Source organism: Macadamia integrifolia, chromosome 12 (assembly GCF_013358625.1).
Source record: "Macadamia integrifolia cultivar HAES 741 chromosome 12, SCU_Mint_v3, whole genome shotgun sequence".
Taxonomy (NCBI): Eukaryota; Viridiplantae; Streptophyta; class Magnoliopsida; order Proteales; family Proteaceae; genus Macadamia; species Macadamia integrifolia.
This window is the reverse complement of record NC_056568.1, coordinates 6558673-6571736: the sequence shown is the minus strand read 5'-3', so window position 1 is coordinate 6571736 and position 13064 is coordinate 6558673. Positions and strand designations below refer to the sequence as shown.

General features: G+C 38.6%; 1 protein-coding gene across 1 annotated transcript in view; it reads left to right on the top strand.

Moving 5' to 3' along the window:
* The window catches only part of LOC122057478 (protein ENHANCED DISEASE RESISTANCE 2-like), a 15221-nt gene extending 5667 nt beyond the window's left edge, over window positions 1-9554 (top strand). The window contains exons 4-5 of the mRNA XM_042619590.1: window positions 510-611; window positions 9110-9554. Coding sequence (XP_042475524.1) covers window positions 510-611; window positions 9110-9202 — 195 coding nt within the window. The 3' untranslated portion in view covers window positions 9203-9554. The remainder of the gene's footprint in view (window positions 1-509; window positions 612-9109) is intronic.
* The last annotated feature ends 3510 nt before the right edge of the window (window positions 9555-13064 follow it).

The following is a 13064-nucleotide window of genomic DNA, read 5'->3' as shown; positions in this document are numbered from 1 at the left end:
GGGGGGGGGGGGGGGGGGGGGAGGGATTCATGGTCTTGGTGTAGGCGGTGACTGTTGTTCTTTATTGGAGATTCTTCCTCTCCTCGTTTGCCTTTGCATTTACTTCTCCTTAAAGAGAATTTCTTGATTTGAATTGTATGTATTTGTCAAGAGGGATTCATAGTCTTGGTGTAGGTGGGGACTGTTGTTCTATATTGGAGATTCTTCCTCTCCTCGTTTGCCTTTTGGATTTACTTCTCCTTCAAGAGAATTTCTTGATTTGAATTGTATGTATTTCTCAGTTGCTTTTTGATTTGATGAGAGAGAGAGAGAGAGAGAACACTTGATACATTGCTGCTCATGACCGGTGGAGTTCTCAGTCTAGATTCTTATGCATATATACTTTAAGATAAATTTTCAATCACCTTGCTTTTGCTACGGAGTTGAGGAGAACATATCACCATACTCATTGCTTAGCTCTAATATAGGCTCAACCAAGTTGTACAGTACTGAAAAAACCCTTCCTGCAGATTGATGTGGATATCGGCTCATCATCTGTTGCAAGGAGTATCATTGGCTTAGTCCTTGGATACATCACAAGCATTGTAGTTGATCTTGCAATTTTAATCGAGGTTTGTTCCTTTCTAATTTCAGTATATGGTGAAATTTTTGCTCATTCTTATGGTATGTTGTTTGTGAATGCATCATGCAACTCTTATTGTCATATTTTTGCCTTTGACTTTTTTTTCTTGCTACCTTTGACTACTTGTGTTTCTGAAGCAAACACCAAATCAGTATAGATCTAAAATGCTTCATGGTTAAGAGAAGAAAAAAGGGCCATTAGCCAGTGCTGGTCCTGCCTATGCGAGTCCTGAGAGAGCCGAGTTTGGAGTCGATTTTAACCTTTGGCATTTTTGCACACAGTGACCACCCTCAATACTCGAACCTGGGCAATTCACATTTTGGAATTGCACAGAAAAGACTATTATCTCCATGAGGTCTGTGGAAAAGCTTAGGAAAATGTCAGCGTCTGTTGGCTCGATCCTAACTCATTTTTTTCGCAAAGTGGCCACCCCCTAGACTCAAACCTGGGTGTTCGCCTGGCAGTCCAAACCTTTCATCATTGCTCTAAGCAATGGCCTCTTTGACTAGTTGGCCATAACAAAACTATGTTATGAATCTGATCTCAAAAACCTTGAGAGATGTGGGGATGACAAGCTAGACACTTCCATATTTCTATGCATAGAAGCTGTCTCAAACTGTCCTGTCCCACTTGGATATCAATTAATAAGCATCTAATTTAGTAATTTATAATATAAAATTACTAATTTTTTGTCCTGAAACTGAACAAGTAACCTTGCCTGTTCTAGAAACTTCACTATATTAAAAATCTGATTTAGCAAGGACCCTTTTAAGTGAAGGGGGAGGGAGAGAATAGGCTATTGTTCTTTCTTTTATGTGGAAGCACACACCTGTTCCATCCAAACTAAAATATTTAATTAATAAAGTATGTAACATATCCGAGCCAGGTTTCTGCTTCACACAGATTCTGCCCTTGATTCTATAATCCGTCACCAAATCTGAACCAAACATGTCAACCCCAATGCACATGCTTCTGGCCTTTTCCTTGCCCTTTAGAGATTTTAACTTTGCACCATCTCCTCTCACAACTACAGCATGGTCTGTGTGTTAGTGAACCATTTCAATTGACTTGCCCTCATGTTGTCTCCTTTACTGCCATCTTACATTCCACTAAATCTTTCATTTCAATTGTTTTCTTTGTACTTTTGCCTCTCAACATCTTCATCTATGTATATGTTGTTTTTCAATTGGACATCATTCTGTTCCATCAAGTATCCATGTTCATCATATTAAAAACAACAATTTATCTATAGTCAATTTCAGTGCCTGTGTACTTGCCCACAGTTCAGATGCTAAATTGCTTTCTGGAAGAATCCACTGTGTTCCCGCCAGTGGCCTTCAACTTCTCTAGTCGGCAATTCTGCTTTCTCCATTTTTCGTAGGCAACAAGAGCAGCCTGCTATATAGTGAGGGCATGATGGGAAACAGCATGCATTAGGACCTTAAGAGACATTCATAATTTTCACATTGAAGGGGTATTTATGTAATCTCCTGTTAAAAGAATTTAAATCAGTGAATATAGAGCAGAGAGGCATTGATCTCTCCTTAGAATACTTCTCACAAACCCTTCATCCTTCTCTTCTTCCTCCTTTTTAACTCCCTTTCTCTTAGCGATTTAATCCTTAAGCAAGAACTTGGTATTATAGGAACCCGGTTTGAGAGTTGACCAAGGACCTTGCTGTTAGAGTTGATGTAATAAGGGTACTTTAGAAACAAGTTTATTATATTCTTGTCTCTTATTGTATTTCTATTTTTCCCTTTTACCTCCCTAGGGAGGTGTATGTAATTCTTTACATCTTGTTAGTGAAGTAATATATATGTGGTAGAGAATCTTTTCTCTACACACAACATTCACTATTCTCTTCTCTCTTCTCCTATTTCCTCTTCCTCTTCTTCGTCTTCCTCTTCTTCCTCAACCTTCCATTCTTGTTCTCTACCCATGCTTATATTCTAACTTGGTATCAAAGCTCACAATGTTGGTTTGAGAGTCGTGCTACAAGTTTACCACTTCCTTCTCTTCTCTTTGAACCCAAGGTTATAAAGGGGTTCCAAGGAAGGGGCTTCTATGTGAAAGGATTGAAGAAATCATGAGATATACATGAAATGAGACCATGGAGACGCCAAGGGAAGTTTCCCTTTGAAGAAAGAGGCATTTGGAGCTTGCATCAAGCAAACCCAGGTCTTGGCAGCATTACCGCCAGCCCTGGGGTATTTTTTCTCCCTCTCTCTCATCTAGCCAGCTTTGGAGCTGGAACCAAGTCTCCTTGGGTTGCCCTAGACACTCTTGGCCTCGCATCAAGCTCCTTGGAGTTGCTCCACAACTCATTTTTACTTGGATTACAAGGTACCTATAGCCTTGTTTTGGGTCTTTTTTGCTTCTGAAGTGATGTATGTGATGCTTCAGAATGCTATGTGTTTGTAAGGGATGATGTTTGAGACTATTGCGCCCTTATGTTGTGATGCTGCACCTTGAAGAAACTAGTTGTGGTGAATTTCTTTGAGTCATATGATTGGTTTGCTTGCTGGAATTCTTTTCTGAGTGCTGGGAAGGATCATTTGGTAGAGTTTGCTCCCCATTTGGCTTTGGGTGTTATCCCTACTTTGTTTGTGTGTTTCCACATCATGTTTAGGCTCAATGCAACTGCAGAACTTCCAGCCAATGCTTCGAGTGGTGCCCCTCCTACTCAAATGGACTTTAAAAACCCAAATACCCAGATTGCCATTGTGAGGTTGGGCAATACCAACTACTTGGACTAAGCACACTCTGTGAAGCTTTTCTGAGGAGTAAGGGAAAGATAGGGTATGTTACAAACCATTCGAGCACCAAATCTTAATAGCCCAAATTTTTTAAAATGGGAGACTGAGAACTCCACTGTTATGTCTTGGCTGATCTGCTCTATGAAACCTAAGCTTAGGAGGAGATTTATGAGCAAGGAGACTGCCAAGGAAATTTGGGATAGTGTTTCCAAGATTTTTGATAGAGTGGGTGACTCATCTAAGGTTTATCAGATCTTCCAAAAAGTCTTTACATCGAAGCAAGGGGATAAGACCATTTCTAAGTATTATAATACTATTATTGGTCTCTGGGAAGAGTATGATCTTTATAGGGACCTTCAACTTTCTAATCCCGAAATGAAAATAAGCTTTAACGAACACTTAAAAAGGAGAGTGTTCTTATCTTGCTTTGTGATTTGAATTCAGAATATGAGCCAATCCAAATACAAATTTTGGGTCGGTCACCTCTTCCATCCCTTGATGAGGTGTGTAGTTATCTGCAAAGTGAGGAGACCCGGAGAGGTGCCATGGATTATGCTCCTTTACTTGAGCGATCTTCTCTTTCTTCCAATGGCGTGGTGGCGGTAAAGGCCAACTACCATCCTGTGGAGATGACAGAGATAGACTTTGGTAGTGTGATCATTGTGAAAAACCTGGGCACACACGAGAGGTGTTGGGTATTTCATGGCCATCCTTCTGGCACACATGGTGGTCGTAGAGGAGCTACAGTTCATGCTGCTACAACAGAGACTGTTTCTTGGGGGAACCTACAAGCAGATACCAGCTCACTCTCTAGGGATGATATTGCAGTTCTTCGTAGACTTATGTCTCAACTTATAACCCATCTACCTCATAAATTGTACCAGATACATCCACTTCCACTATGCATATCACCACGCCTGCTCCTATAGCTCCATCGTGGGTCATTGACTCTGGTGCCACTGACCACATGATTGGTATATCCCACTATTATGATTCCTACTCTATTTGTTTTGGTAAGGATAAGGTTCGGGTGGCTAATGGTACCCTCTCCTCTGTGTCTGGTAATAGCCGTATTCCCATTACCTCCTCCATTTGACTCAATTTTATTCTTCATGTTCTTAACCTTACCCTGAATCTTTTGTCTGTAAGTACTTTAACCTTAAATTGTTGTATCACTTTTTTTTTCCTTCTCATTGCCTTTTTTAGGATTTGGTGACGAAGATGATTATTGGCAAAGGACGTGAGGAGAGCGGACTCTACCTACTTGAGCCGTAATTATCTTTTTTTACTACACCACAGTCCTATGCATGTGGCGTAGTGATAGTTCTATAGACTTTGTGATGCTTTGGCATCAACATTTGGGACATCCCTCTTTTGTTGTTATGAGGAAACAATTACCTCATTTATTTACATCTTTTTCTTCTCATGTATTTCATTGTGAGTCATGTACCATAGTTGTCAAGGCGTCGCCAAGACGCCAGCTTGGCTTCCAGGCGGTTTGCTTAGGGCCTAGGCGACTGTCACCTTATTGCACTGAATGTTGCCTTATATTTTGGCACTTTATTTTTTATGAATAAATAATTCATTATCAAGAGGAGAAGAAGAATATACAGGGGAAAAAGTTCAAGGGAAAAGCTTAAGCCAACAAGGAGAAGCCAACATAGGCCAAAATACAAGAACAAAAGCTAAAAATCACCAGCAATGGACAACAAAAATGGGATGGGGGGAGAAAGCCAAAATCCAAAATGCCTTAAAGCAGGATGGTGAGGTCAACCTAGAGGTTCCAAAAAGCAATGATGTGGGAATTTCTGGTGGTGTTAAGGATAGGACGGGTCTGGAGGGTTTTAGCTTTGGAAGTGACATCAAAGTAGATAGCTTTCTAAATCTTATCTGAAGATCGGGAAAGTGTCCATCTACGGATGTTACGCTCCATACAGAGGTGGTTCACAATAGCATAAAAAGCCAGTTTGCTAACAGCCACAGATGGTAGAAACAAGAAACCAGAGAATGTCATGTCAATCCAATTCCATTCCCTATCGAAAGGGAGAATGGATCTTCTGGTCGGCCAACATTTGGAAATGACAGATTTCCAGATGAGGTGAGAGAAGGGCATGAGAAGAAGAGATTTCCAGCATTTTTGGCACTTATTTATGCCAAATATCATTTAAGTACTTATGATAATATTCATAAATAAGCAAACATTCCTTATTTCAATCCAACAAAAATAGTTTAAAAATCAAATTCTAAAAGGATAAAATGTCAACCCCCAGTACGTGACCAAAAATCTGGATTTTTGGTTGTAAGGGTGATTTTCAACTTTCAAATGATAAGGTTTTTCTCAATTCTGAAAATTTTATAAATCTTATCATGGTAAAATATTGTTAAAAACAACAAATATAGTAAAATAATCTTTTGTTTTGATGTTCATAAAACTATATTTATTGATTCAATTTTAACAGCATTTGCGCACTTTAAAATAAGTTTGATTAAAACATAACTTTTTCATTACAACTCAAATTTAGGTAATCTTATACTTGTTGGAAAGCTAGTTTTATGCTATACCTAATGAAAAAATTCTTATATAAAAAAAAATCATTTGACTAGTCAAATTTATTATCAAACAGGAGTTGTTCATTAAATGTTGATTTTTTATGATTTGATGTGACTTAATGTTGATTTTTGATGACTTGGTGTGGTTTAATGTTGATTTGTGATGATATAAGGTATATATAGGATACTAAATAATGTTATAAAAGAAGAAAATAAAAAATAACAAATGTTCGCCTTAAGGTGGTCGCCTTGTCGCCTAAACGCTTAGGCAAACATCCAACACCTTGGTTCGCCTTGGCACCATGACAACTATGCCATGTACTTTTGCTACACATCATCGTTCATCTTGTCCCTATCATGGTAATAGATTTGTTCTCTTTCATATTGTATATACTGATGTTTAGGGACCTAGTCCTACAACCTCCCTATTTGGCCATGGTTACTTTGTTTCGTTTGTTGATGATTTTTCTCGTTGTACGTGGACCATTCTTATGAAATAGAAGAGTGATATTTATGATGCCATAAAAAAAAAATTTATAACATGGTTTGTGCCCAGTTTGAAGCCAAGATCAAAATTGTCCGGTCTGATAAAGGGGGGGAGTTAATGTATGGTGGCCTTCAGGTTCTTTTTAGTGACAGTGGTATTATTCATCAGATTGTTTGTGTTGATATACCCCAACATAATGGGGTGGCTGAGAGAAAATTTGCCATTTGCTAGAAGTCGATAGAAGTCTTCTCTTTACCATGCATGTTCCTAAAACTTTTTTGTCTGAGGCTATCCTAAATGCTGCTTTTCTCATCAACCGCATGCCCGCCAAAATCCGGGTCCAAAAATCCTGTTGCACTTTTGTCTCCTCAATCTTTAGCTTTTTCTCTCCCTCTTAGGGTGTTTGGCTGTATTTGTTATGTGCATGTTAGCAAATCCTCCCGCACTAAACTCGATCCCAAGACCCTCAAATGCCTCTTCCTTAGGTACTCTTCCACTACCAAAGGCTACAGGTGTTACCACCGTTCTTCACGCAAGAGATTTCTTTTTAAAGATGTTACCTTCTTTGAGTCAATGCGTTTCTTTGCGTGGCACCAGCATCCTCTTTAGGGGGAGAGTGGGAGTGAAATTGAAAGGCTGCTAATAACATTCTATTTCTTTCTTCCTTGCCTATCACTCCTTTCTATTTTGATGCTGGGAAACATGAAGTTTAATGATGATGTTACTGTGGATGTTGTTGATGGTCCTTGTAATGAGAAGGAACCTATTGTGTACCAAAGAAGGACAAAGAAGACCTGCCAAGAGTCCTCTTTGGATCCACATCCTGAGCTTCACCTTCCTCAGTCAAGGAACATCCCTTATCTCCGTCTAAGTTAGACCTCCCTATCGTTGTTCGAAAGGGAAAGAGGGCTTGTACTAATCCTATTGCCCAATTTGTTTCCTATGATCCTCTCTCTCTTATAGATGTTGCTTTTACAGTTGCTATTTCTTCTACTTCTATCCCCAAAAATGTTACTGAGGCTATGTTAGACTCTAAGTGGAAGCAAGCTATGTCTGAGGAAATGATGGCACTTAAGAAGAACTGTAATTGGAAACTGTTTGATCTTCTCAGGGGAAGAATTCAGTTGGATGTAGGTGGGTCTATACAATCAAGTACCGATCAGATAGTGCTATTGAGAGGTATAAGGCAAGATTGGTGCCAAAGGATATAATCAGGAGATCTTTGCTCCTGTGGCCAAACATAACTTAGTAAGAGTCCTTGTATTTGTAGCGGCAAATAGAGATTGGCCCTTATATCAGTTGGATGTGAAGAATGCCTTCATCCATGATGACTTAGAGGAGGAAGTGTATATGCAGATCCCTCCTGGCTTCAAGTTTTCAGCAGCTGATGGCAACGTGTGTCTCCTCAAGAAGGCATTATATGGTTTTAAGTAGTCACCAAAGGCTTGGTTTGAGAGGTTCAAGAAGGTTATTCTAAAGAATGGATATTCCCAAAGTCAAGCTGATCACACATTATTTACCCGGCGTGGTAATGGTACCATCACAGCACTGATTGTTTATGTTGATATTGTGGTGATTGGAGATGATAATGATGAAATAGCTAAGCTAAAAGCCTACTTGGCCAAATAATTTGAGATCAAAGATCAAGGACACTTGAAGTATTTCTTGGGAATTGAAGTGTCATGGTCTAAGAAGGGAATCAATATATGTCAAAGGAAATTTGTGTTAAACTTGTTGAAAGAAACAGAAACGTTGGGTTGTAAATCTGCGAGTTCCCTATTGAGCAAATCACAACTTAGGAGAGGATTGTGGTCCCTCCCTCGTTGATGTAGGGAAATACCAGAGGCTAGTGGGGAAGCTAATCTATTTGTCTCTGACTCGCCTAGATATTACTTATTCAGTAAGAGTGGTAAGCCAGTTCGTGCATGTTCCCAAGAGCAAGTACTTGGATGTTGTATACCACATCTTTAGATACTTGAATTCCTCTCCAGGGAAAGGACTATTGTATGCCAAGAACAACCACTTGAAGATAGAAGGCTACACAGATGCTGATTGGGCTGGGTCTACCTCTGACAGATGATCTACATCAAGCTATTGCACATTTGTTGGTCGCAATTTGGTCACATAGAGGAGCAAAAGACAGCCTATTGTCGCTAGGTCAAGTGCAAAGGCAGAATTTAGGGCAGTGGCTCATGGAGTTTGTGAACTTATATAGTTGAGACGGCTACTTCAAGAGTTAGGCTTTGGCACTGAAGGGCCTTTGCGGCTTTACTGTGATAGCAAGGCAGTCATAAGAATTGCTCACAATCTGGTGCAACATGACAGGACAAGGCACATACATTAAAGTGGGCTGGAATTTCATCAAGGAGAAGATAGATTCTACTCTAGAACCTGGAAATGTATGTAGGGGATTCATCATAATTTAGAAGGATTAAGTGTTGTGCTGTTATGCAGTCATAATTATCTGGACTGCATGGAGCTTTAAATTTTATTACTTTGAAATTTGAAATGTATTTTGTCTTGAAAATGCTTACCATGTAATTTGTATCTCAACCCAAACCCAACCTATAATCCAAAGCTCAGCCTGACCTTGTAGTTGTCTTGGACTGGGCTCAATAGTTTCGGTTAAACCAACATGAGTGCTCAACTGCATTGCTGTGTGCAATTAAGATCCCCTGTTTTTTTTTTTGGCAGGCCAAGAAAGAGGATGAGCTGCCTGAGTACATTCTTGGTACAGTTCAATTAAATCGTGTGAGGCTTGATTCTGCTGTACCTTTTGAGGTTTGAGGAACATTTCCGTTGTCATTGTTTCTGCTATTCTAAACATTGGCTATAAAATTTTTATTTCAAATAGGTACTATTTTCTTTCTATGATTTTTGGCAAGCTTGTGATGAATGCCACTCATGATTAATTGACCCAGCCATGAAATTCACTAGTATTTGCAGAAGTACTGCTGCATCAGTTCTACATCAAAACTTCCCGCATGCTGTAATAGTGTAAAAAGAGACATGGTGGTGATTCAATTTGGTGTTTCAACAAGCTTCTGTCAAATATCCCTCATGAGTAACTGAGCAAAGTAAAATTATTACTTCCATTCTTTCATCCCAATTAATGCATGAAGTTGTTCTTTAGCAGGAATATATATATATATATATATATATGGCAGTTGTTTTCTTTGTGAAGCAGCATCTGTATGAGTTTGCCTTTTTCCGATTTGTGATCTACATAATCATCTCATTTTTTTTTTAAAGAAATGTTTTCTTGTCAAACCATTTTTGCATCACTTGACCTGTCTCAGTTCACTTAATTTCAATATCATATTTGAAACTGGAGTAACACTGACCTACTTTGACCTTTCATGGGAGATTTTGATCATCTCACTTGGAAAGATATGGATGGGTTCAAAGCTACCGCTAACAAATAACAATCAAGGCCTCTTTTTTTCCCACGTTGGGGTGGGGGTTTCCAAATCATGGCATCTTTAAATACCAGGTGGATTGGCTGGATAGATTAGGGATTATTTCCCCACAGGTGAGTCTGTGAGATGGATTTTTGCAGGGGGTAGTACCACGCCATTTCTAGGAGGTTGGCTGGAAATGAGGGGGAAGTTATGTGAGAAACTTTTTCCATGGAGAAGGGTTGTGCTTCAGGGGAGGATCCCCTTTTTCTTGGACCTTCATCCTTTTTTATATGAACTTTTAAATCATTTATTTGTTAATGCATTTATATGAACCCAGTTTCTGGGTGAGGAGATTCTCTCTTCATCATAGAGATGAACACTTTGATTAGTATGGGGAAGGGTATGGGGTGGGAGTTTAAGGTGACACAGGAGTTCAATCACAAGTTTACATCATTAATGGAGAGGAGATTCACTCTTTTTCTCCATGGGTGAAGGAAGGAACACTTAATCTAGGGGTGTCAAAACCTAGCTTGAACTGATAAAACTGATTGAAACCGACCAATAAAACCTGAATCGAACCAAACCGATCCTTATTGGATTGGTTTTGGACTGAGGTATGTTGGGACCAACAGAAAATCAGTCCAAAACAAATCGACCAATAACCAAATCAAAACCAAACTGAGTGAAACCGATAAAAAAAGTAAATGATAATGAGATTATAAATTGGAGAATTGACTATTCATTTTTTACAATATTAGTGAAAAAAAAAATTTTTATTGTAAGGGGAATTGTTACAAATCATTGAATATTAGGTTATGAATGGAGAAACTGATTTGTAAATTGTAGTAATGTTTCCATTGATTTCCTTGTTCACTATACAAAACTAGTTGGACGGTTAAATGAATGATTGGATAATGAGATTCATTTTGTGATTTCAATATTAATTATCTTCTTAGTAAATTTTTATCCATTGGTTTCAATATTAATTATCTTTTCCTTACAACGATAAACTATGATTTCATCATAAATTTAAAGTGTTTTTTTTTTTCCCCGTTAAATCTTGTCACTATAAGTTGAATATAAGATTTCATTATGGTTCAAGTCTAATAATAAATTGATCTAAATCGATATTAAATAATCAAAATAAACCAAAATCAAACCAGATCGAAACCGACTGAAAATCGAAGTTCCTTAACGAATTGGTTTTGATCTTCTTCATTCCTAGACCAAAACCGATTCAACTCGATCGAAACCGAACTGAACCAACCGATTGACACCCCTAACTAAATCCTATTTATATATTTTCTTTTCCTCACTCACCCCCTTTGGTGTTACCTGAGGTCAATGTTGGGACCCACTAGTTGGGTGAGCACATGATGGATTGGCACCCTTTGTTAAATTTGCTCACTATAAGTCATGGCGGTCTCTAACAACCAAACCTAACTTCTTTCCTTTCGATGAGAAACGTGCAAAGACGAAGGTATCAAGTTGTTGGCACACGATAGGTGGATTAATGAGCTTCTTTTATAGAAAAAGAAATACTATTAACGCAACCAAGGGGAAGATCATTGTCAACAAAGTGCATAATAGAATCAGTTCTAGATCTTACTGTCAACTGATGAGCGACGGAGATCATTCTCCCACTTTTCTTGCCTGTTGAAGAAGAGTTAAAATGCTAGAAACATTCAATATAACAAGGAAAACACTTCCCATGGCCACTTGTCTTGTCTTTGCGCTAGAAGACTCACAATTAGTCCAAACTCTAAACAATGGTGGAAGTGAGACCTACACGCCTGGCCTGTCGCAACCCCTTGAACGTTCCTTTTGTTTCTGATTCTTGTGTACTCCCAATATATTCAGAGTTTGAAGAAGCACAAAAACATACTTCACTGTCCAACCATGAATGTAGAAGACAAATAGCTCCGATCACATACAATAAAGAATGATGCACAAGGTAAAGCCCTTGGTAATCAAGCCAAGGGATCAATGAATCATTAAAAGACTAGTCATCTGCCGATAGTGTCAAGTCTAAGCAGGCCAAGGTCACAAATCCAATTGTTTACATTGATCAAAATGGTGTAGGGGTTCAAGGATTTCCCAATTTTTACACCGTTTTCGAGCCATCCACTGATCCACAAAAAGTAGCAGGTAATAGTAAACATAGATAAAAAGAATGAAATGTCATTCTTGGAGACATGGGATTGGTTGGATAGATTATTTTGCGCTTTCATCAAATTGGATTAATATAGGAATTCAATCCTTAATCTTAGAAGTCCAGCTGCTTATATTCTTTTGGAAACTTGACATGAGAAAAATAAGTGCACTTTGTTTCCCACTCACTCTCACAAAGTGGACACGGGTCCTTAATTGGGAAAATCTTCTTTAAAGTGGTCTTGATACTAAACAATTTTTTAAAGAAGTTTTCAAAGGAAGTTTTTGAATTTAGGATGGATTTTATTCCTCCATAGGGTAAGCCACAAGACACAAGGGGTTTCTTATGGCCACTTCTTTAGAAGGCCTGAGACAGAGAGTCTTGTCAGACAAAAAATTGTGTAGTTTCAGAAAAAAGAGGAATCATGCTTAAACGCCATAAAGTAGTATTATAATCAAAAGTTAGTTGTTGGATGAATAAGACTTTTGAAACTACTGGTTTACAAAATATGGAGTTGTTGATCAGTGGCACAGTCCACTGTCTATCAAGATTTAAGTTGATACCTTATTGTTTAAGTGATTATGATGTTGGCCCCTAGATCAATGTACATATCTGGCCATTTAAGAAGGTAAGAGTCTTTCCAAATATTTACGGATTCTCCTGATCCCACCGTCCAACAAACTATTTTCCTAAGGGTGGGGATCACCTGGGCAATACTGTTCAGGTTCAAGATCCCTTTTTCGTTTTAAAATCCACTGCCAAGTAACTCATTGGGAAAATATTCTGCTTTTAAAATCTTTCCCCATAAAGATGATGGTTAGTAGCTAGTCCCCATCCAAGGTGGGTCAAAAGGGCACTATTATAGGCAGAGTAAGTCTGAACCCTAACCAGTCAATCGGCTTTGGTATCGTTAGTGATAGATACCGATTAGATTGTTATGGTAAAAATGTACTCACCAATATCAGCTCGACACGTCGAATCAAGGTCCAAGTGCGACTTGTTTGACCCAAACTGTTGAATCGACTCCAAAGATCAAGGAAATGAATCAGACTACCTCAAAGATTGGTCAATGCAAAACCTACATCTGTAGATCGGT